At 45.3% G+C, this 25,588-nt stretch overlaps 1 protein-coding gene across 2 annotated transcripts in view; it reads left to right on the top strand.

Moving 5' to 3' along the window:
* The window catches only part of BCAR1 (BCAR1 scaffold protein, Cas family member), a 329,630-nt gene that overhangs the window by 214,245 nt on the left and 89,797 nt on the right, over positions 1 to 25,588 (top strand). Inside the window, exons 3-4 of one of the 2 annotated variants that reach the window (XM_069604502.1) lie at positions 1,578 to 1,742; positions 19,215 to 19,328. In XM_069604502.1, the coding sequence (XP_069460603.1) occupies positions 1,578 to 1,742; positions 19,215 to 19,328 (279 nt within the window). The remainder of the gene's footprint in view (positions 1 to 1,577; positions 1,743 to 19,214; positions 19,329 to 25,588) is intronic. The other variant, XM_069604505.1, reaches the window with a different exon arrangement.

The following is a 25,588-nucleotide window of genomic DNA, read 5'->3' as shown; positions in this document are numbered from 1 at the left end:
TGGTGTGTGTACTATGTAAGCCATCTTTTCTAAACATAGAAATATGTAACATATTTCAATGTAACATATTTCTATGTTTATAAAAGATGGATTGAAAAGTACACAAACCATAGTAAAGCACGCACACAAATATACCATACGCTTTGCTTGCTTTTCAAACCATCTTTTAAAAATGTTTCTATGTTTATAAAAGATGGCTTGAAAAGTACAAAATTCAATCCATCTTTTATAAAGCTTTCCCGATGGACAAAGCCTAGGGTGTATTTGTCCATCGGCAAAGCATTATAAAAGATGGCTTGAATTGTGTACTTTTCAAGCCATCTTTTATAAACCTTGAAATATTTCAAGGAATCCCCAGGTTCGCCAAGGGTTAGGGATGCCTCGGTGACCTGGGGGAAACAAAGGGACAGTAACTTCCTCTGGTGACCCCTTGCGCGATGGGTCAGCAGAGGAAGTTACAGTGACTGACATAAGTGCCAGTCAGCTACAGCGAGGCTGTGGCTGGCTGGCCCTTCTGTCAGCTTGCCTGACTTAATGGTGGGCGCATCTACCATCGCGGCTGCAGCGGGATAATGTGTCCCACTAATGGTGTGGTGGGACGGCGGGCCCCGGCTCAGCCCCACTTTTTGGAGACTGCCGGGGCCAGCCAGGCCCCGGCCCACTTAAAGCACTGAGCAGCAATGTTGATTTTTATGCAGTATTATCAATAGAGGCCACCAGGCTGCATTATACATAATCTGGCCTCTCAAAATCTGTCCTAGAACTCGCATTGTCAAGGAGGTTTTATGAAGGTTGAGTACCATTTGCATTGTGCTCGACCTTGCTGGTGAGTATAATCAAATTCTGGGTTGTTTGAAATCTTTATTTGACATTTCTGTTTGCAGTAAATGTCACATATAGTAATTGTGAATGGTTGGCCTCTGGGTGGCAGCAGTGGGTACATGGTGGCATGCACCATTTTACAAAAAGTACTGATAACATTCTTGTCACCCGTTGCCACAGGTCTAGTGTATTTCTCTTTGGTTGAGCAGGTAAATAAACCAAGTTACTCGACTTGCAGGCATAGCAGAATTTTACAGAATTTGTAAGGCCCAAAAATGAGCTGAAGTAGGATTGGCATTAATTACAAATTAGACACGTGAATATTGTATTGGACATGTTTTTATCCCACCATGACAACCTTGGTAGCCACAGATACCCATCAACAGCTCCACAAATATGTCCCCACACTACAGTCACCTAGAACACCAACACAGATAGTCCAAGATTCCAATTGAAAGCCTGAAGGGTCGCACATCTTGGACTGTTTACCTACAAGGTGTGACATTCCCCCCACACATGGATCCCTCATGCCTGGTTGGACATGTTCTTTACACGTGCGTACAGTCCATGCTGATTTGGGAAAGCCTTAAGTAGGTACTCTGATACCTGTGCAAACCATAATCCAAGTGTCCCCTCGGGGATGTATCCAGTTGAAATTATTTTGCACAGTAGCCCCCATCGGGGTCATGCTAGTGTTGGTGGATATGGACGATCCCCACTTACCCTTCTTTGTTTGTTTTTTCCATTTCCTTTAGGTGCTGCTTCCTCCCAGAGTCATTCCAGTGAATGAATGCGACTCTGCCAACCCAGAGCAAGACGAATACGACGTTCCCAGGCATCTCCTTAGTGGTGGACCACTGGAGATTTATGATGTGCTGCCCACTAGGGGAGGGCCTCCTCCTAGCTCATACAGTAAGGAGGTGAGTGTCGAAGCATATCTTCTTCTCTTTGTACCCTATGTGGGCAATAGTGGCACTCCAAGTCACACAGCATCACAAGCCCAACAAGTGATGTTCCTCTGGAGGGTGCGACCTGGAATCAATCAATCTCTCTCACGCTCTCTCTCTCTCTTTCTCTCACTCTTTCTCTCGCTCTCTCTCTCTCTCTTTCTCTCTTTCTCTCGCTATTGCGCTCTCTCTCTCGCGCTCTCTCTCGCTCTCTTGCTCTGATATTTCTCTCCTCTCTTCTGCTTCTTCCAGCCTGCCTTTGATATTAACTTTCTCCCTCCTGCTACTCTACCACCACCACTGCTTCATCTCCTACCTCCCACTATTACTACTCTGGTCCTGCTACTGCTGCTCCACCTCCCATCTACCACTTCCCCTCCCACTACTACCACTTCTCTTCCTTCCATCTCCGCACCAGTCTTCTTGCATTCACACCTTAGACTGTCCTTCCTACCACACATTTTACAAACATGCACACTCACACTACAGAATCACTAACACTCCTAAACCAATGGCGCACCTGTTCTCAAGCTCTTCTTCACAATCCTCCACTCTGTCCTTCCTCCTGCTGGTCTCTTGCTCGCCGTCCACCTCCTTCTCTGACCTCACCCATACTTCCGGTTTCCTGTTCCTATGTACATATCCATCCCCTGCTGAGGGTTGTTCAGCTGTCCCTATCCAATCCCTTTGCCCCCTTTCGATCTCCGGTCGTGTATGTGCGAAAAAGAGGCTTAAAGCAGGTCTTAGCACCGCCCACCTTCTCCGCACGGGCTTGCCGCCTGGGAGGTCTAGTGGTGATGGAAGATGAAGTCAAAAGTTCGTTTTGAGGGTTGTATTATCAAAGACTCTGCAGCTAAGTCGGCCGACCCTTCACCTTTCATGTTCATAGTGGTCTAGTGGATTTGTGTTGCAACTACCAGCATGCCCCATTTGTATGGGAACTGCTCGGGGAAACTGCACGACTGCTTGTGCTTCTGTGCAGCTGCTCTGTGTCTGCGCGGTTTGAGCTGCTGTCTTTCTCTCCTTCACTGCTCTGCCGCTGTGATTGGGGTTCTGCCGCGCTGGAGCCTTGGTAGCGCAGGTAACTGCTTCTGAGCTTCCTTGCTTTTCTTCTTGCACCTGAATGTTCTCTGGATTTCTTCTCTTTCTGTGGGCTCTGCATCTGAAACCGAAAGAGAAGACTTGCGAGTATTTGCATTCAGAGGCACGGCCAGAGACATGGGCCTGCACAGACGCATGCTAGCACAAGGGGTGGGAGGGGCCAAGGATCTGGTTGTGTTGCCCTCTTAGGGCCAGGGTTTGCTCTGTAAACCATCTTTCTCCTCCCAATAACTGGGGCAGGGCCGCTTAACCCCTGAGGACAATGTTGAAGATTTGAGCTCATCATACACAGCAGTGACCCCTGTTTTACCAGAAATGCGTACAAAAAAGTGCTGAGGGATTTCCCGCTTTTTAATTTTATTTTACGGTTGGGCTTGTTGATCCACTGAAAAGTAAGGTTCTGTCTGATATCAGATTTTCCCCTCTTACAGTTTGTATACCCTTTAAGAAAGTAACCTCCATTTTTAAAGGCATCTCTTTGCAGTGTTAAGTTGTGCATTTTCTGTAATTTCCTCTTCATTCTTTTCCAATGGTTACCATGGCCTTTCCGCCCAGTTTTATCACCTGACCACATTAAGGACCCAGTGGGCTCTTTGGCCTGCCCTTCTGGGGAAAACATCAGAATTGGTAATTTTTTTAAAATATTTTTTTCACTGATCGATTTTAATGGGGGCACAGATTTTGGCTCAAGGAGTTCTTAGGGTCTCATTCTGCATATACCACCACCAGCAGTGATTAAATACTTTGCCACCACAGATCAGGTTCTCTGGTACACTGCTGGTGGTACAAAAAGCTGCCATACTACTGGCAGCAAAAAATACTCTGAGGTACTTGGCGCCAATGGTAAGAATCCTTTTGGCAGAACGCATACTTTTCACCTTTATCTGCAGCAGCACAATTCTGTTCGAATAAAAAAAGACTGCTTTTTAGAAATTCTGTTTGAATAAAAAGACTGATTTTTAGAAATTCTGTTTGAATAAAAAGACTTCTTTTTAGAGATTTTTGCATATTTGTTCCTTTACGTTTTGTTTTTCCATTTGTTAATTTAATATTTAGAAAGTCAATACTTTTCTGACCATAATTATTATTGTTCTTTTATAATGCGTTTATACCAGAGATTGGTTTCTAAGCACGGGATTAGGATTTGAAGCTGTTTTGACCTGCGTTGTCTTGCTTCCAAGACACACGCGTTGTCCCTGAGCTAACCCCCCTGATTAGTATGTTTCACATATGGATGATTGTGATTTAATGAGCCAGGAAAGTCCTCTAAATTGGATATCTCCCGTTTCCAAATCAAAAAGGAGACCATCAAAACATCTTAGTCATACAACAGTCTTCTGTCCAATTGTCCAATGTTGACAATTGTATGCACATCTTATTTTTTTTCATCCTAGAAACACCTAAATAGATTTGCCAGGAAAGGCATGCATTTTGCACTCAGCCACACCTTAATTTTGCAGGAAGATTTAATCTCTGAACACCAAATAATTATTCTTCATGATACAACCTGAGAGCTATTTAATGGTATCTACCCCAACTTTGTGCCATATGCATGTGCATAGTGATAGCATATCTAAAGATGCCAACATACAGTTTTCTTTCCATCCTAGATTCTTAACATGGAAGGGAAGCTCTTGTGAATTTCTAATAAAAGATTTTACATTCACCATCAGGAAAATAAAATAAACCACCCATTCGGAAAGGGGGCAGGGCAGGCATGGGCCCTATGGAAGATCATATGCAGTGTCCTATTTTGTTCAAGGATTTATTAACTTTGAGTAATGTAGACACTATTGGAAATTTGCAGTACATGTAATTAGATTCATCAGGACTTAATTAGCCTTTTTATATTTCCAATAATTGAGCTATAATGAGGTCTTCCTAATTCATATTGGTGGAATCTTAGCATAAGGTAACTTAATACAACTTATAGTTGAGTTGGCTGTAAACTGAGAGTCTGGTTTTCCCCATAGCAGTATAATTATGTTGTTAATGTTGAAGGCTTTTATACCGCACACCAATGTCACACCAATGTCACTTATGTGGCCTCCAGGTGCTCGGGCGGTTCTGTAAAGCAAGGAGGGAGGGTGGATGTTAGTAGGGTTGAGCGGGAAAAGGACAAGAGAGCTGTGATGTGCTGTTTGCAGCTTCAGTTCGGAAACACTGTTCACTGAGCATAAATGCGATTTTCAGAAGTTGGCCACAATGTGCTGTTGTACAAGATTGTGTGGTTTGTTGTGGTATTGTGAAGTATGTGCAGACTGTGGTGCTGTAGAGGTCCAGTTGTGTTAAGTCCAGGGTTTGACAGGTGTATGCAGAGGACAAAGTTCATTAGTGCAGATTTTTGGTCAAAGTTCTGGAAATTAATCCACCCAATTTCACCCAATTGCGCCACAACTCCCGCCACTGAACTTTAAGAGCATTACACCTCTCACCCCAGGAATCAATCCGAGTGTGTCACCCCTCTACCCGAAAATCCATATAAGTGCATCAGATTCCCTAACCCTGACATCCATCCAAGTACATCACAATTCCCCTCCCTGAAATCTGTCTAAGTGCCTCATATTTCCTACCCTTGAAATTCATCTAACTGCGTTACCTGTGGAAGTCGTGATCTTTGTCTCCACCCAAGTTTGCCTTTTCTGGGTTTTACCTTAATCGTCACCTCAGCGATCATGATTCCAATGCTTCTCAGGAGTTCAAGATCTCCGATTTCTTAGTACAAGCCCTATTCTTAGCTATTCTGTTCAGTGGCCTTAAGGGAATACGCAGGGAACGGTCAGTCGTCTTCCTCGATCCCTTACGGCTGTTGTCTATTATCTGTTGGGGAGGGTCTGGCGCTTTATTCCTGTTTACTTGTTGGTCCTCGATGGGGGTACAGCTAGGCAGAGTGGGCCTCATTACGAGTCCGGCGGTAACCGTGGGTTTCCACCACCTGGTTACCGCCAGACTCGTATTACCATTCTGCCTCCGTGACTCCCGGAAATACCAGGGCATTACGACCCTGGTGTCCTGGGAATCCCAGAGGCGGAATGGTGTAAATCCCCATTCCCATTGAGTCCGATAGGACTCAATGGGAATGGGGAAGTGGAAACGCCAGCACCATCTCATGATGGTGCTGGTGTTTCTACGTCCGCCTGCAGGCGGGAGGTGTTCAACCCGCCAGGTCAGACCTGGCGGGAAGATCACCTCCCGCCTGCAGGACTCGGGATCGGGCAGTCCGGAATTAACAGTGGCGGCGGGTTTACCGCCACTGTTGATTCCAGATCGCCCGACCTGTAATGAGGCCCAGTGTCTCGCTTCCCTGATTTACCCTTCCCTGATTTGTCCCTCCCCTGGGTTTCCTTGAGCCTCCTTCCCTGGCCTAATCGTATTGGACCTCACAGCTTCTCCTGTTTGTTAGTGGTCCCTCTTTAGGGGGCTTGGGGCGTCTCTGTTTAAGGTCTCTCTTACCAGTCCTATCCCTCATTCCTCTATTCTTTTTGGGCTACTTTTCCTTTTTCTGTACTTGGCCGGTTACGAGGTATGCGGGCGCTGTTCAGTCGGTTTCATCGTGTTCGGAGTTGAAGAGCCAGGTTTTAAGAAGTTTTCTGAATTTTGAATGGTCCTCCATAGTTTGCATTTCCCTGAGAAGGGAGTTCCATAGTTTCACGGCTAAGCAGGAGAATTCTGATCCACCCACTGTTTTCTTCATGTATTGTTTGGGTTCCTGGCTGATGTTGCATGATCTCAGAGCTCTGGTTAGTTTGTAGATGGAAAGTTTATTTTGAATAAATTCTGCTCCCAGGCCGTGTATTGCTCTGTGCGTTAAGCACATTGTTTTGAAAGTGATACTTTTTTTTTTTGACCGGGGGCCAATCTAACATCATAAGAGCTGGTATGATTTGATCTCTTCTTTTGAGTTTAAGGAGAAGTCTCTCTGCTGCATTTTGTATCCGTTGAAGTTTCCTTAGTAGGTAGTCTGGCATTCCAAGGTATATGTTGTTGGCGTAATCTATCCTGGACATGAGGGATATGATGGCCAGTGTTTTGTGTGTGAATGAGAGGAATGGTAGAATTCTTTTAGTAGTTTGTAGGTGGAAGAAGCACTTCTGGATTATCGTATTAAGTTGGGTTTCAGTGTTAACTCTTTGTCCATGATGATTCCAAGGTTCTTTACAGCTGCAGATGGTGCCAGTGGGTTTCCCAGTTCTATGGGCTATGGGATCCGCTGGGTGTTTGCTCGGTCTTCAGGTTTAATCATGATTTCAGTTTTGTCTGAATTAATTTTGAGTTTGTGGATATTCATCCATTGGTAGAGCTCCTTCCTCGATGTTCATCCATTGGTAGATCTCTTTCAGACAATATATTAGGGGTGCGTTCTCTTCTTGGATGTCACTGTATTTGAAGATGATTTGTGTATCATCTGCGTAGTTGTAGCATGTTAGTCTGTGTTTTTTTTATAAGGTTGATTAGTGGCGTCATGTAGATGTTGAAGAGTAGCGGTGATAGCGATGGACCTTTAAATACTCTGCAGGTGGTGTGCCTTGGTGCGGATTTGAAAGGTTTTAAACAAACTGTTTGATCTTTTTGAGAGGAAGCATTTGATCCACAGCAGCGCTGTGTCGGTGAGGCCTATTTCTTCCAGTCTTTTTTATTAGGATGTTGTGGTTGACTGTGTTGAAGGCAGCTGAGAGATCCAGTAGTATCAGTTCTGATTTGGTGTTGGAGTCTGCGTTCATATTTAGACCGTCCCATATTGAGACTAGTGCTGTCTACGTTCCTCTCAAGGGTATACTTCTGCCTGGTCCAGTAAATGGTTATTTTCAACGTGCTCCAGTAGTTGTTCATAGTCATAGGTTCCTAATAGTTTTGCCGGGTATGGGATGTTTGAGATTGGTCTATAGTTTGAGAGGTCTTCAACATTGCCCGTTGTGACCTTGAGCAGAGGTTTGATGTGAACCGTTTTGAATGCTCTTGGTACTCTCCCTGTTGTAAGTGATTGATTGATTGATTGATTGATTGATTGAAGAGGTTTAGGTGGTATTCTGAAGGTGTCCTGTGCAAGGATGGATTTCTAGATGTCTGGAGGGAAGGGGTCCATAGGGGAACCTGCCTTGTTACTCTTTTTAACTAGGCTTAGTAGTTTTTCTCTTGACATTTGTTGGAAGCAGCACATTTTGTTTTGTGGTCCACGGGCTGGTGGTAGCTGGTGCATTGTTTAGTTGATTGGTCTGCTTTGTATGACTCAGTGTATGTTGTTAATTTTGTTCTTGAAGTGATCTGCAAGATCATCACATCGTTTTTGAGAGGGTACTGGTGAGTTGTTGCATGCGGGTGAGTTGCTCATCTCATTTATGATGTTGAATAACATTTTTTGGGTGATGGTGGCTTTTCTGATGTGGTCATCGTAGTGCTTCCTCTTTGCTTTTAGAATTTCCAATTTATATGATTGAATTTGTAGTCAGTATTTTACTCTTTTGTCTTGGTCATCATTTTTCCTCCAATCCTGTTCTAGTTTACAGTTAGTTCTTTTCATTGCTTTTAAGTGGGTGGTGAACCATCTAGCCACTGCGTTCTTTCTTGATGGGATGAGGTGCTTTTCCGGGCTGATGGCATCTATTGTTTCTGCAATCCATTTCTGGATTAGGTTTGCTTTTCAGTCTGTCGCATCCACTGATATGGCGGTTGGCTTCGGGGTTTCCAGTTGTTCTTCTAGGTTACTGTTCCAGTTTCTTTTCCAAATTGGTGGTTATTTTAGCATATTTTTGGATGCGTTTGATGGTATTTGCATCACAAAAGGGATGATGAGGTGGTCACTCCATAGTATTCGTATGGGCGGTGCTGTTGTGATCAGGTTTTCTTTGGCGAAGATTGCATCCAGGGTGTGTCCTGCTTTGTGTGTCACTCCTTTCACTATCTGTAGAAGGTTCATGGTCCGGAGTTGCTTGATTAAGGTTTTCTGTGAGTTGGGGTTTTCTTCTTCGAACCAAATGTTGAAGTTCCTGAGAATTATCATATGGTCCTGTTTGATGGCTAGATTAGTGACTGCTTTTATGAAGATGTGTCTGAAGGCTGCGCTGTCGGTTGGGGACCTGTAGACAAGTATGAATGTAAGATGTGATTGTGGACCCTTGGTAAGGTAGAGGATGAGAGATTCGCAGTTCTGGATGTTTAAAGGCTCCGCTGTTTTCATTTTTAGGTGTTCTTTGTAGGCTACTGCGGGTCCTCCCCCTCTTTTTCCTTTTCTGTCTCGCCTGTTTGCATTTGAAGTTATCATGTAGGCAGCTGTGTAGTATGACTTTGTCGTTTTCAGCTAGCCAGGTTTCTGTGATGAATAGGATGTCAATTCCCCCGTCGGAGAGTAGGTCGTAGATCTCGGTTGTGGGTTTGAACATAGATCTGGCATTGGGTAGGTTGCAGTGTCGTTTTCTCTTTGTAGTCAGTTGAATTGTTCTGGTTTGCATCTTTGGGTGGTTTTGTTGTTGGTACTCCTTATTGTCTGTGGGTTGTTGAGAATGTTCAGTTATTCTTGATTCATTGTCGAATAGGTCGGTTAGGTTACTAATTGGGTTAATGGCCATTTCAGACTCCTCTTCCGATTCAGGATGATAATGGTAACAGTGCTTGATGATGATGGCAGCCGTGCTTGATGTGTAGGAAGACCAGAATTTTTCTTTTGCCTGTTATTCCTGAGAGAGCACATAGGAGTATTTTTTCAGGTATATTCTTAACGTGAGGCTATTTTGTTAAATTATGTTTGAAACCCCAGTAAATTCAAATGACCAACAGTATCCATCCACTGAATATCTTTAAAGCTTCAGTCAGAGGAAAAAGCGTGTTTGTCACCAGAAATGACCTACTCATGAGAAAGCTTGTCTGTGCTCTGAATTTGATAAAAAGCTTTAGTGGAAAGGGTTCTCTTATTAAACGCCTGACCAAATAAATGGTGATAAACCTTAAAAAGATAAATAAAACAAATAAATTTAAAAAAGGATGGTGTTGGCGGTTTTCTTGGTTTTTGGTGATGTATGGAGTGAGGGTGCAGCTTCTCATTGTTTGCCTTTTTCCTATGGGGTCTTGGTATCCTGCTGTCATGTATGGCCATCTGTTCCGTTCCAGTTGTAGCGAGGTATGGTGTGAAGTATGGTGTATTGTGGAGTGATTTTAGTCTTGTTTTCGGGGTGGCTCTTATTCCTGTGAAGGTTGTGGTTGTGCGTTCTGATGATCTGGAATTTGTCAGGGTAGGGGTCTGTTGTGGTTCCCTTTTGGATATCCTTTCCTGTTGCTTTCACTTGCGTCAGCGGATTCTCTGGCGTGGCATGGTCTGGTCTTCTGGTATTTTTCATGTTGCCTGATGGTTGCGTGTGGCTTCCTGTGGTCTTGGGTTTATTTGGGGCTATAGGCACGCAGGCCCTCCTGTGCTTATTATTCTGTGTTTCTGTCTGGCTTGTTGGCTTTGGGTTCCTTTCAGTGGTGCTTTCCTAATGAGCTTTCTTACTGTAGGTAAAGTAGGAGGGTGTTGAGAGTGGGTGAGTCGGTCAGTGGTTGGGAGTGGTTTCACACTGTGTGTGGCTTTGTTGAGTTGGCTCCATTAGTTGTGTGGAGAAATGGTAGATGATGTGCAGGACTTGGTAGGGGTCCTAGTTTCTCCCCTTGAGTAGTTTTACCAACTACACTGATTCTGGGTTCTGTCTTACTTACGGTTGTTGAGATTCCTGGTGGGATTACCTACCTTTCTATGATAGTTGAAACGTTGTTTCCTGCCTTTCACCTTGATGTGAAATATGGATAGCTAACTCAGTTGGTCTAAAATCAAATATGGCTAGAACACAATTTGCCCAAGTGAGAGACATGGCTAAGTCACACAATTCGCTCAAGTGTAAGATATGTCTAACACACAATCCATCCAAGTGCGTGATAAGGCCAGCCAACACAGTTGATCTAAAATCAAATTGGGCTAGAACACAATCTGCCTAAGTCTGAGATATGGCTAATTACCACAATTAGCCTAAATGTAGTAACACCTAGATTTGGCACGCCTGGATAGAGGAAGAGTGGCCTAAAAAGGGGGGCAAAACAGTAGATGCACAACAGTGAATGTAGTAACACCTATATTTAGCAAACCTAGATGGAGGGAGAATAGCCTAAAATGGGCGTACAACAGTAAATGCAGTAACACTTAAAACGTATGGTTTACAAAGAAATCCGGCTAAATGCTATCTATGGCTAACTAGACACAATCAGGCTGAATGTGAGATATGACTAAGCACAATCAGTCTAAATGCAGACACAATCAGGCTAAATGCGATATATCAACTAAGCACAATCAGTCTAAATGCGAGATATGCCTAACTACACACAATCAGGCTAAATGCGAGATATGGATAAATAGACCATACGACTATCTCTAAATAACCGTCTAGATTGTATTTTGAGGATCAGCAGAGGAACGGAGCGGGAACTCGGACATGGTCTAGGTAAGCCTGATCAGGGTAGCTAGGACTGGCCTTCTGTCCACTGAACTGGCCTGTTTCTTTTTCATGCCCCTGAGCAGGTCTTTGCGCACACAGACGCAGTGTTTGAGGGGGCATAGGGAATAAGGTCCGGTCACCAGAGATTTTGGTTTAGCAACTCTGAGTCCTTTCAGGGTGGTTAGCGCTATGGGAATTAGTCTAAATAAAGAAATTACACAAATGGTTAAATGGCTAAATACGTGAATAAATATTCAGTGACAGGGGTGCCACAACCAGTCTCTATTCGATCTCAGTCCGGGGTCAAAGGACGCAAGGGTTGTTCCCCAAACAATAGCGCATCTATAATTGAAAAAGTTCTTCTGACCTCACCCAGGTAAGGAACCCTACTCAAACCTAAAGGAGTTGGAGGTAAGGCTGGAGACCAGATAACGTGTCCAGATGCTACAATGTGGAGGGTGAGAATAGACAGAAAGTATGTGCCTAGGCCGCTGTTCCCCGGTTACATTATATACTTTGATAAAGATGGGATTTGTTTTAATTTGTTTGGAGCCAAAGTAGACGGTACAAGTAGACGGTACAATGCGCGAGAATGGTTTCATTCACAGGGTTCAGATAAATTGGGATTAAGAAGTGTCTCCAGTATTTCATACCTAGGTGTAGCTTTACATCAGTGGTGAAATCCTTCTGTGAGGTTTTGATTGCCAGATTATTCATGTCATTAATACTTCCATTGCAGAGTGGCTCATTCTTCTTAGTAAACACTTAAGTATCAAGCATATCCTTCTGCGTAAATTAGCAATCCTAGTGTCTCCAATGTCTGAGGTAGTCACAGTCCCTTCTTCAAAACAGTGATTTCATTGTGAATTAGAGTTCTAGATGTGCGATTAATGGCAGCAATGCCCTCATTGTGGTGTTCAGCTATTTATCCTATGACCGCTTGTTCATGTGTGATTGTGGGCATGTGGCTTTCTCTCCTTTCATGTCTCCCCCCTTCCGATTGGGAGAGATCTGTCCGATCTCATTAAATTGAATTCCCCACACCCTAAAAAAAATCATTTCAGGACCACTTGGTTATTTTCATCCCACAATTATACTTCAGAAGTATATGAAGTCAGGGAGTTTGAACTGGAATACCTTCGCCACAGAGGATTTATGTGCCATGATTTCAATCATGGCACATAAAATCATCTTTGCCGAAGTATAGGTATGACTTTGGGAATCATTTTTGGGATGTCTGGAGAACTTCATTGCCTTTCTTGATCTTACCGCATATTCATATTTTGCTAAACCGTGATCCATTTTGGCAAACTAATCAGTACCAATCTTAGTTGGCATCAGGGTCTTTTGTGTCCCTCAGATTTTCAACTTTACTTTGAATGGCACTGGCATAATGGTCTTCCTTGGGATTTTCATCATATTAAATTAATATTTATTAATTTCCTCATCCCAGTCGTTATTTGTTATCTTTAGAGTCATTCTGTGATGGAATCATTTTTTATATTCATCGTAATGTTCTAATGCAGGGTTCTGCAACATTTGGCTCTCTTTCCACTACAATTCCCACTAGGCTCATCCAGTATGATCATGGGATTCGTAGTCCAAAACATTTGGAGTGCTGCGGTTGTAGACCACTAATGTTTTATAGTTTCCTTAGGCGCTGACCTGTTCTATTCAATATCTCTGATTCAATCATAGACCACTTCTATCGCGGCCGCCTTTTTAATCTCACTGGTCTCCACTGCAAATGTGCCCTTCTCTTAGCATGTATGTTTATGCTTGCCATGCCTAGTGCTGTTGTTCCTAAAGCCTACTCTTCAGAATCGCCATAAAACGAAAACACTGAAAAGAAATGGCAGAAGAGGCGTCACCCCAGACAGGACAAGGCAATATGGTACAATTGTGGGAGTTTTCCACATGTTTAAAAAAATCGCAACACATTGCCATTCAACCTTTTATCTCGGAACCAAAAGAGTGCCTTTTTTGGTGTGCCCACAGGGTCCTTAATTCCTCACTTCTCATTAACCTCTAATTTTCACAATTTTCTTCCTGAGAGAACACATCTTCTGCCATACCTGTGACGACGACATGCAACTAAGTTTGTGACTACCAAATAATATCTCCAACTGTATTCTTCAGTTCTGTCATTGGATGGCTGCTTACTACCTGCTACTAAATCCTGAAAAGAAAGAAATCTTGATTGTAGGAAATCCATCTTTACACACCTAATTTTCCCGACCTCCTCTACTCCCTCGTCACTTCTTCTTAAGAACCTACCAATTGTTAAATTATATGGATTCTGAATTTATCTCTGGGACCACAGAGTGCATCAGTGCCTCGACATGTTTTAGAGCATCTTAAAGCTGTTCCAAGAATGTTCCCTTCCCTTACATTGCCACAAAAATACACATCCGTTATGGCGATTGTTCGGTTTAAATTGGACTATACATGGGTACTCACAAGTCTTCAGAGTTAAAAATATAGAAGTCCTTCTCCTGTTGAGACTGTTGCAAGTACCATATATTTACATTGGCTCCCAACTGACCATAGAATATCTTTCAAAGTGCTTTGCATTACTTTCAAAGAAATATGTGGAATACGCCTGCATTCTGCCAATTAAAAATAATCACCTTCCCATCAGAAATCTGTTATCACACAGTTAGTGCCACTGTTCTACAAAAGGCGGCTCTGGGGTGGGATCCTTTTTCTCCGTTTTGGCACCCGAAATATGGAATGCTCTGCTGCATAGCGTTAGGGACATTAATGAGTTTCCTGTTTTTGAAAAAAGCAATACAAATTGCCCCTTCCCTTACTAAGTTCCACTCCAGCCATATTCTCTGCCTTATATCATTAGGGACGTTGATGAGTTTCCAGCATTCAAAATTCTGTATTTTCCTTACTAAATGTTTACTTTTTTACACTGAAGGGTCCATCCTATTTTGGATCAAATATCTTTGGTAGACTACCTACCTCTTCTTTTACTTTTCCCGTTCTTGGCTTCTGCTCCCTTTATAGTATACCTGAAGCTACTGCATATGTTCCCACTTCTTTTAAGAAGGTCCTGCCTATGTTGGAACTACCATTATGGGTTTTGGTACCATAAACCTTCAGATGACCAGTAGCTGGACTATTATTCTTGAATTGCTTTTAACATTTTCTTCTAGTTTTCCGTTATGCCATCTTATTTTTCCTCTTCCATCCATTCATATACATGTCTCATATCTGGACTATTTTGGGGTGGTATTGGTGATTTCCAACAATCCAAAAAGGGCACCTATTGTCATTCATGCTTTGCAAATTCGCTAGAAACATATATACCACAGCATCTTACATTAAGAATTTCAGTCCCATCGCACAACCAATTTCTCTAGCTTAACTATCATAAATTGTATTATGTTCTGCTTGTATTCATAGAAACTGTAAATAACCTAGTTGAACTATCAGAAATTATAATATGGCATCTATATTAATAGTATTTGTATGTAACTTAGTATTAAATTTGATTGTGATGCACGGCCGCTTGGTCATTTCCACTCCACATAATCCTGAAGATTTTCGGGCTGTGCATTGCAGCTAGGTGTTTGTAGGATAGAATACTGTGTCTAAGTGAATAAGGCCCTCTTTTCTAAGATGTCTGGAATACTACCTTTTATATTTATTAGGCTACATCCCTACCAGTTTTTATGGCTCTAAAAATAATCCAAAACTCTAGCACTCTATCTGATATAGCATTGTGGCCACCCAGCTAATGTATCAATTAAGAGGCTTAAGAGGCTTAAGAGGTTCACTTCTGACAATTGTGATAGGATACTATGTTGGGTACTGTGCAGGGCTCCCAGGAAATAGGTTTAGGTTTTAGTGGTCTATGCACTTCGCTGATCATGAGCAGGATTGACCCTATTTTGTATGAATTGGAAAAGTTATATTTACCTCAATAATCATCTCTGCTATTCATTTCTCCCACCAATAAACTTTAGTTCTTAATTTCAGTGCTCTGTAAAACCTGGAAGAGTCGGCATATAACAGCCTTACCAGTAAACTGGTTCCTGTTTCTAGGCTGAAATGTAATCACAATTCCCACACTAAAGGGTGTCGGACTTTCACTAAGCTTCACTCGGAATGCCATCTGCAAGGGTTTAAATTACTGCTTTCTATTTTTAATATAATGATGCATTTAAGTCTGTTTCTGAAAGGTGGGGGTCTCCTAATCAGGCACCCCTTTCATAATGTTCCATGCCAGAATTATAGTGCGCCCATGTGCCTGTGCTGCACCAGTCTGATTCCACCCCAAGCACCATACCTGCAGTGGCAGCAAGGGAGGTCAAAGCTGCTAGAACACAATGTTCCTGCAGACAAAAGGCTCTGTGTACGATGTCAGTAGGCAAATGACACTTGTTCTATCAGCCTGGATTGAACCGTGTCAACAGGCTTGCTTTGGACCAGTTTGGTCCAGCAGTTTACCTTTATAATGGCAGGAAATCCTGTCCTGTGATTAATCTTGTTCTCTGTATTAGAGGTGAAGACAGAAGCTTCCGAGGTCGAGGAGAATTCTGCCCCTTATCCATCCTCTGCCAACAGGGAGGGTGACACTGCTGTTGGACCAGGGCCTCTCTTCTGCTTGTGCACTGGAACCAGGATCATGCGCACTAAAATGTGAAAGAACCCTTATAGATAAAGCCAATACCTTTGTCTGAGGGCTCATGAACCCTGGGAACAAACCTTAGAGGCAGTCCTGACATAAGGCCACACTCACACCATGGGACTGATGACTGGATTCCTTTTGAAGTCAGAAGACATGGGAAGTGGTGGATTTAGAATAGGCAGAGGAGAGCGAGAGAGAGAGAGGGCTTTCACATCTTGATTTCTGCTAGGGCTCTTTACAACGTCTTGTCCTTCTCCATTTCCTGGCAACCAAGCAATCTGGGTATTATTTCAGATGGCAAAAGGACATTTATTACAGCATCATGGAGTAGACCCCTGACAACTCGGCTTGCTTTGGGCCAATCCTCTGTTACTTTTTGACTTTATAGTAGAGGAAACTCTCTCCTTTGTTGATTTATCTTTGGACTATCAGAACGATGATTCGCTGATACTCCGTTTGGAATGCAGTCCATATCAATGTCCTCTGCCATAGAGGTGAACACTGAGAGATCCACGGCAGAGGCAAGCTCTGCCCCCACACCATCCTCTGAGACAGAGAATGTCACACTGCGGTTGTACTAAGGCCTTTTAGCTGCCTATGCTCTGGAACTCGGATCCTGCTCACTGGAGGTGAAGGAACCCCTGCAGGTGCCAGACTTACTTCCTGAGTAGAAAAGCGGAACTAAGGACTAGCCTTGCCCCTGGATAACCCTGGTTTGGGCCTTCCAGCAGCCACAGAACCAAGGAAGCAATCCCTTGTCCTCATTGCATCTCTAAACCACCTCTTTGCCGGTTTTGACCCCTTTGTCATGAGAACTGCTTGAGTTCTCTTTGACCTCAATCGCCTCTGCATCAACAAGATTCACTTGTCGCTGACCTGAAGCCCTGCTATCTCCGCATCTGAGACCCGCTGAATCTTCTAGCATCCCCAAATCGACACCGCTGTCTGGCCACCAGCTTCTTCAAGCTCAAAGCCATTTCCCTTCGGTGGCATCTGAGCACTGCAGTGGAAGTCTCTGCTTCTCTGCACCCAAGGCCGCAGAGTCACCCATCGCTGCCGACCTGACATTGCCTTTCATCACCAGCGTATTTGACCCGCAATCCATCGCTGAACACTATGGCATCGTCAGCCTCGGCGCTGCCGCTCCCTTACTTGACACCGAAAGCACCTCAACCCTTGGTTCAGAACATTGGCATTATTGCTGAAATCCTTTGCCTGAACACCCCTGTCTTATCAGCCCAGAGGGCCCTTTTATTATGTGTGTCTTCATTCTGTGTTTTTCTAAGATGTTTAATTGGTTATGTGAATGGATTTGTTTTTATTAAAGTCTCTTTTTTTTATATTTTGGCACCACTGTACTATTGCTCTGTTGTGTATTAAAGGACACACTGCTTGCCACACAAGGCCTGCAGCGACTTCCTTATTAGGTGTCTGCTTCTATACTGTTCACATATTGCTCAAAAGCCCCCCTACCACATATACCCCCTTTGACATCTTGCACCCTACCCCAAAGCCCCCTCCCCTCATTGAGTTCCACCTTGGGACTTCTCGCGCTGCGCCTGCTTCTGTGTCCCCTTATGAAAGCAGCGCCACGTTCAATGACATCCTTACCCCTGATGTGGCCATGTTACTTGCTCAACTGGTACGTGCACCCCTCTTGGCAGCGGTGCATCTGGAGCTATGCAACAGCAGCACTGCAATCTTTTTATTGTCCTACTTTGATTTGCATGCAAAGTCTGCTACGTGCATGTCTCAGTTTCCCTCCCTAAGTCCCGCCCTTGAGTCCTTTTCTTTGCGCAGTCAGGACTGGACACATGCAGCACTGCAGGGGTTTCCCTGCTCCGTTAGTACTTTTTTTTTTTACTTCTTGATTCCTCAACTGATTCTCCCCTTGCTTACTGTGGTTCTCTGAGCAGAGTATTGCTCTGCCTATGCCAGGCACAGGGGTTTTTCCTCCTGCGCATTTTGTCACTGTCACTTCTGAGGTCACCAACCCCTATGCAGTCTGCTTAGAGTTTTTGGGGCAGTTTTGGCACTCCTGTTTCTGCTGTGACTCCGTCTCAATCTGAACTCTGTCGTAGACTCGGGTGACAAGTAGGAGAAAAGCAGCATTTTGGTAGCCCCATCCCCAGAATAAAACCCTCATTTCTTTCCTGAAAAGTTTCTTTCTTTTCTGTTGGGTAAATTAAATCAAACTAAGGTAACGACTTTTTTAAAAACAGTTATTAAGGAGTGGGCTAGTTTTTTTTCAAGAGTAATCCAAGACGTTTCTTAGGTAATTTTTACCTGTCGCACCACTATTTATATGCCACCAGAGCAATCCTCAGTGCCCCAAAATATTGTTTCCCTTTTTCATCTTGGTTGGCATATATTTGCTTCTTTCTGATCCAAAGGTAATGTATGATAACAGAATTTTGTATGTTTTTCAGAATTGCAGTTGTCTGGACATTTATATATCTATTTGAATCGTATATATTATTTCTTGCACCTCCAAGAGGATGTCGGCCGTAATCTTGGACGAGCAACTCCATTTTGATCCACAGTCACCTTATGGAGCCCCACTTGATTGAAGAGCTCGGTAAAGCACATTTAGCCGCCACTCCTGTTCCTACCTCTAACCGATCAGACCTATTCACAGTACCAGTTGTTTCCTTGAAATAAGCAGTTGCCAAGGAGGTTCTCGATTTGGCTTTTGATATCTTTAGGTTTAGAGAAGCTTGCAGCGTATCTGTGTATTTATTTGCTCGGGAGTAATGTGCATGTTTTTACAGCCGGTGAGCTACATTAAATAGCAGTTTCACTTGCTGAAAAACAAACTGCAATGTCTCCTGTTCCTCTGGTCTACTTGTACATTTGTATATCTCCCCAGAAATCGGTAGTTCTTTGGGCATCACAATCTGAATGATGAAGAATTCCTGCACTAGGGCCTGTTATTAACACCTCCCATCCTACTAACCCCTCCCATGATGGTAGTGTGTGTGTGTGTGTGCGCGCGCTTTTGTCAGAAGCACAGCCTTAATGTTTCAGTACCATCCCATACTCCAATTTCTGTAGGAAGACGCCTTTGGATTTCAACTAGAGGTCATATAGAACTCCAGCTGTCCTTCTGTGTGCATGCATGTGTGTGTGTCTTAATACAGAAAAGAGCTATTTCCTCCTCTCACAGTCCAAGTGGTAAATTGACTGAAGCAAACGTTAAAACCTGTGTACAGGCAGCAGTGATCTGACCGTTTAATAATATTTTTCCAGATATATGACACTCCTCCAATCGTGATGAAGGGTCCCAAAAGCAGAGAACCATCCCAAGAGATCTATGATGTGCCGTCTAGTTTTGAGAACCTGCCTTCTCATCCTCATCTCTCGGTAATTATGAACTAATCTGTTTGTGTGCGTTAGGGTAGTTATTTCACCTTTTGACATACTGCGGAGTGTCGGAGCATTTGCTGACCCCCTTGACAAATGCATAAATCACCCTGTACTTTGGTTCGTGATGTGAACATTAATATTGGTCAAGTAATTCGGTGATATATTTACCAAGCTCCAATGTAAAGTGGAAACCACTAATGTCCAAATGAATAACCATACGAATACAGCAGGGAAAGATAGACCGAATATATAAGGAAAGACTATGCTGGAGTTGAGGTTGAACTGCCTATTTATAAAGGTTCTTCAAAAGGAGGTTGCTTCTGACAGATGAAAATGTTGGCCGATCGCAGCATGTTTAATGCACAGGTTACATGCTGATGTTGATAACTGGCACATAAACTCAGCACATTTCCAAGTTTCTATTTATTTTTTATGTCCGCCTTTCTGCAGTAAGATTCTTCCCTAGTTTCGGGAGGATAGCTCAGGGGCAACGTGCTCGCCTTGGAAGCAAGACGACACGGAGCAACACAGGTTCGATCCCCAGGTCCGTGCTTAGAAACCTCTGGATATTAAGTGCGTTATAAATAATCTATCATATCATACCTTTGGGAAAATGGTCAACTATGGAGACAACCCAGACCATAACTTGTTTGCAACAGTGGAAAATCATGTGGGCTCCCAAAAATATGTTGGACGGCTGATGGACAACGGAGGCTCACCAGCAGAGGAATACCACACTGATCCCACACAGCAGAAGGCAAGGATGGGCAATGGAGCTCAGACAGTTTAAGATCCAGACATTTCACCATTCATCGTTTTCAAGTAACCACCCAGTTCATGGTTCCCGTTAGAAGCAAAAAATGCCAAATGCTGTTATTTACAGCATTATTTTACAAAAATGCTTAACAAATAAATATAAAAAATCTAATTACTGTCTTATGGGCTCTAATCGACATTCTAATAATATTTAATAATAGTGGCAATACATATTGGACATAGCATACCACAGATTTGATTGTGGCTGGGTCCATAGGGAGCTACAATACTAATTTCATGGATTACAAGCTAATGAAATGCAGAGTCGAGCCTCTAGTCTTTAAACCTGTGAACTTCATTCAGCCCACTTGTATAGTTTACAAGCTACTAATGGCATGCAAACCACAATCCAAAAACAATATTCCTGAAGGAGACTCTCCCAAGGGCCCAGATGCCCCAAAGTCACAGGTGTATACTTTCTGGTATGATCAACTTGCATGTTATCCTGTCTTACTAGACACACTCTTCATTGTGAGGCAGGATAAGCACTTGTTTCTGGTTGGCAGGAATTTCCTTGGGTCAAGTGGGTGCGAGAAATAGCCCAGGACTGTGCAAAAGAAGTAATCTTTTATGCAGCCTGACCCAGCCACCAAACGAAGGACAACTTTGGGCACCTGGAAGGCTTATGAGAGCACCCTTTTGGTAATGCTGCAAGATACCTGAGCGAGGTAATGGATGGAATCCGCAGAGATTCCCTGCCTCTTGTCGAGACAGGTCTCCTCCCCATATTCCTGATTGACCCTGTTAACGCCGTTCTGGCTCACTCCCTGGCACACTCTATATTTTGGTCATTGACAGAATTTGGTTCCTGGCTGCTCAAAAGAAGTTGCTGCTCGAAACAAATGGAAGCCACGAATTGGGTGAGATTAAGGTATTCATCGCCACTGCCACAAATTGGGGCATATGCAGGTATTGTTCACCACTACTTGCACCCGGTCGGAAGGCACATTTCTCCAGTGTGGGGTCTGGCATGGATTCACATGCTCATGAATATTCGCGTCAGGCCAGGAATCCTCAGTAAAAAAAGAAAGCAGTCTTTTCTCTCATTAACCAGTCACTGGAGACTGGGACATACTGCACCCATCCAATTATGACCGTTTCCCTAAGCCCCCCGATGACCAACTTCAGAATTCTACCAAACGCTTCAGTGTACAGTGTCCTCTCGAGTTGCCCATCAAGCTATTTTTTCCTATTTGTAATTTTTCTACGGATAAATTGTTCTATTTTTGTCCAAACCTCTCTCGTTCGCTGACTGTTGGTCTGTTGCCAGTGAAGATCGATCGCTACATCGTTTTCAGTTCGGAAGGCCTATTTGAGGTCTACTTTGCACCTCGCATGTCAGAAGAAGGCCAGAGGAGTCTGTTGAGGCTCTGCTCCAGACGTGGCTTGAGGAACATCTATGTGGCCGACAGGCACACAACGTGCCTCTCTATTGTCTGCATCCTGACCATGAGGAGGACCGATGAAACATCTGCTGAGGTTTCCTCGCCAAGACGGAGCAGGACCGTTAATAGGTTGGTGGCATGGCTGAAGGAAGAAAGGGCTGCAGGCGCAGCCAGCGGGCACGCACAGGCCCCCCTCCAGGTCAGGACGACCTTTGGAGCGTTCTCCCTCGAGGAAGAGGTTAAGATGTGCTGAGGATGTTCCTCCACACAATGTTCACAGAGTCTAAGCGCCACGCTGCAGATCCGACAAGGGCCTACCGGTGGGTGGTGTATCTTCGGAGAGACCGACCCTCTCTTCCATGCATGGCCCTTCTTTGAAGGATAGCAAACATTCATGCAAGGAAGACACTCTGAGGCCCTCATTGACACCTACGTCCACAAGCAGAGGTTCCCATTGGTTAGACCGCTGTCTATCACCGCCACGCCCATGACCAGGAACCCGTCGATGGCTGCCCAGTCGACGACCGTTACTCCAGCCCCATCAATGGCCCCGTCGATAACTACTGCAAAGTGAACTGCAAAATCTTTGTGGGTTACACTGCCTCTCCGGCCCCAGTCTACCCAGTCTGTGGAGTCCCCAGTCGTTACTACTTTCCCGAAGGAGGCAGAAGGTCAAGGCAACTGTTGTCACAGACATATTTTCTCCCCAGGCCTATGGTGGGTCTAAGGGAGGTAGCAAGGGATCCTGTCATGGCGATATACACAAGCTCGGACAAAGAGTCCTTGTAGGAAGGCTGCTGCTCGGACCAGGGAAGGGACAGCCCCGATGGGTGAAGAGTCCCCCCTTGTGAAACTAGACCGGCCATCAATCCCGGCAAGGTGCACTATCCCGCCATCAGTGCTAGCAAGGTGCACTAGACCTCCCAGTGCCAGCAAGATGTGCTAGCCCGCCATCAGTGCCAGCCCCAGTGGTCCCTCAACTGGCCCTAGAGACATGTCCCTGGATATTCTGACTACACTGCACACTTTGGTGTCAGAAATAAAGCAGCGGCTCCCGCCCCGATGGCCTCAAGTGGGTAGCACCGCCAGACACAGCCCACCAAGACCACGGCACAGACACCACCCTGAGGGTCCAAAGCGCCCTGCGACACCGAGGCGGCCAACGTAACCCCCTACTCCAGCTGTACCAGTGTTGGATCCACTCCATACAGACACTGCAACGGGCACGGATACATTCACCACAGAGACAGATGAGTTTGATGACTTTGTGCCTCCGGATGGAGAATTGCTGGGTGCCGACGATGCCCCCACCCCCAGGGCATCGTCTCCTGATGTGGCTGGTTCCTTCCACTCCGTGCTTTCAAGGGCATCTACCCTCTTCAACTTAATGCCTGAGGAAAAGGAAAAGGAGGGAGTTCTTTACCAGAGGTGCGCATCATCCAGGAAGATCGTAACGTCCATTCCTCTGCTGGACAATGTTTGGGATGAAAGCCTGGCTCTCATGAAGACCCCAAGCTCTACACCAGCAAAACGGGACATGCTCAAGAAGAAATACAGGATGACTGGCTCGGCCCCTAACTGTCTCGGGTCGCAGCCGCCCCAGACTGTGCAGTTTCAGCCGCCGACAGTAAGCTGTCAGCAAACCCGTCCTCCAAATCCATGGTTCCCCCTCCGCAATGCAAGACCCTGCCCAGGGCCCGGAACCCCCACTTTCGCACCCCATTGTGGGGTCTTCTGACACACTTCGTCAACGAGTGGAAGAACATCACCTCTGACGAATTGGTGCTGGACATAGTCAGGGGCACACCCTGGAAAGTGTCCTCGCATTCCCCCTGTGGCGAGGAAGGAGCTGCACATGGCCCAGCTTCCTGGAGAAGTGCAGACCATGTTAAGAAAAGGGGAAATAGAACCCATCTCATTGTGCCTCTTCCGGCGTATACTCCAGATACTTTCTCATCTGGAAAAAGTCAGGGGGGGGGTGTCCGATCCTAGACTTGCAACGCCTCAACAAATACCATAAGTCCCAAACATTCAGGATGGTCACATTGCAGCAAGTGCTCGACAAGCTGTAGGAAAGGGATTTCCTGGCGACGTTGGACCTAGAGGACACCTACTTCAACGTCCCCATACATCCAAAGCATCGAAAATTCTTGCGCTTTGTGGTTCCGAGACGTTACTATCATTTCAAGACTCTGCCCGTTGGCCTCAAATCGGCACCAAGGATGTTCACAAAGTGCCTGGCCATGGTGGCAGCGCACCTGCTTCTCAAGGACATATACATCTATCCATACCTGGACGACTGGCTCATCCGGTCCCCCTCTCAGGCCCTAGCAGAGCAGCATACCAGGGAGACCTTCTGACAGAACTCGGATTCTCTATCAACGTTCCGAAGCCCTACGTAGTACCATGGCAGAGAGCTCTGTTCCTGGGTGCTCGGAGGAGGGGGTGGCAGTTATGTTGGGAAAGGTGTATCGCCTACCTTCGACTCTTTCCACAACAGTGCACTCCATCAAGTTGCTGATAGGCATGATCTCGTCCTGCATTCACCCGATTCCGTTTTGCAGGCTACAGATGAGCCCTCTTCTGGAGTTTCTGGACGCCAGGTGGCTCCAGATCACTAGCAAGTGGACAGACAGGACTGGCCTCAACCGAGACTTAAGATAAGCCGTTCAGTGCTGAGGAGTGCGCCAGCACCTTAGGCAGGGGCCTCTGTGTCAGGTTCCCCCATTCCAGGCTAGGGTCACCATGGATGCCTCTCTGGACGGATGGGGGGCCCACACCGGACAGTCCCACACCAGAGGCCTCTTGCTCCCGGATGAAGGATCTGCACATCAGTGTTCCGGAGCTGCGGGCCGTGTTTTGGGCCCTCAAGTATTTCCTACCTCTTCTGCCGGAAGCAGGGCGGGACCTGCTCCCCCACTTTCTTCCTTGAGGCGCAGGCACTGTGGCACTGGACCATTCTTCAGGACCGGTTTTTTGTCCCATTTCATCTGGAGGGCATCAAGAACACCATCGCAGACTCTCTCAGCAGGGAGATGTGATCCTGCCTCAAGTGGGAGCTCCAACAAGCACAGACGTCACTTCTATTCAGCATGTGGGGCTGAGCCCTGATCGACCTCTTTGCGACAGCAGAAAACTTGAAGTGTCAGGCTTTCGCCAGCAGGTTCCCTAGCCGGGAAGCCTGGCATATGCGTTTTCGTTCACATGGGAGGGCCTCTTCCTGTACGTGTTCCCTCCAATACCACTGCTACTTCGTGTGATCCACACTCTCAAATGCTGTCACGGCAAGATGATACTGATCACCCCAGCATGGCAACGCCAGATTTGGTCCCCGGAAGTTTTGCGCATGGCGGTGGCTCCAGCCATCCGGCTCCCTCCTTTTCCCCATCTCCTCTCCAGAGAAGGAAGGATACTACACCATAACCCAGAGTCACTGAACCTCTTGGCTTGGCACCTACATCCCTAGAGTTCGCACATTATGACATATCGTGTTACAGCCACAAATGGAAACATTTCACGGTGTGGTTCAGGGCAAAAATGATTACACCTCTTCGCATCACAGCCCCTCAGCTAGTACCTGTTATCTTTAGCCAATGCCGGATTGGCTCACACCTTCATCATTGTGCATCTGGCGGCCATTTCCCGGTACACGCAGTCACCGGGCAGGCCATCACTGTGGTCTCACAGGCTTGTCAAGGAGTTCCTGAAAGGCCTCTTTGGGACTTTACTGCAGTTGAAGGCTCCTGCCCCTGCTTGGGAGATCAATGTCGTTCATACTACACTCATGGGGCCTCCATTTGAACCGTTGCTTCAGGCTCAGCTGAAATGGCTCTCCTGGAAGACGGCTTTCCTGGTGGCCATCACCTCGGCTAGGTGGGTCGGGGAGATTCAGGCGCTTTCCTGCAAACACCCATACTTGTCTTTTCATGCTGCAATGGTGGTGCTTTGGACTCACTCTACCTTTATGCCGAAGGTTCAGTTCGAATTCCACCTTAACAAACCCTTGGTGCTTCCAGTCTTCTTCCCGAATCCTTCTTCGGCCGCTCAAAGGTCGCT

The sequence above is a fragment of the Ambystoma mexicanum genome, chromosome 1p, assembly GCF_040938575.1.
Source record: "Ambystoma mexicanum isolate Mex_15411 chromosome 1p, UKY_AmexF1_1, whole genome shotgun sequence".
NCBI lineage: Eukaryota > Metazoa > Chordata > Amphibia > Caudata > Ambystomatidae > Ambystoma > Ambystoma mexicanum.
The sequence above is the reverse complement of the archived record's forward strand: the minus strand, read 5'-3'. Positions and strand labels throughout refer to the sequence as shown.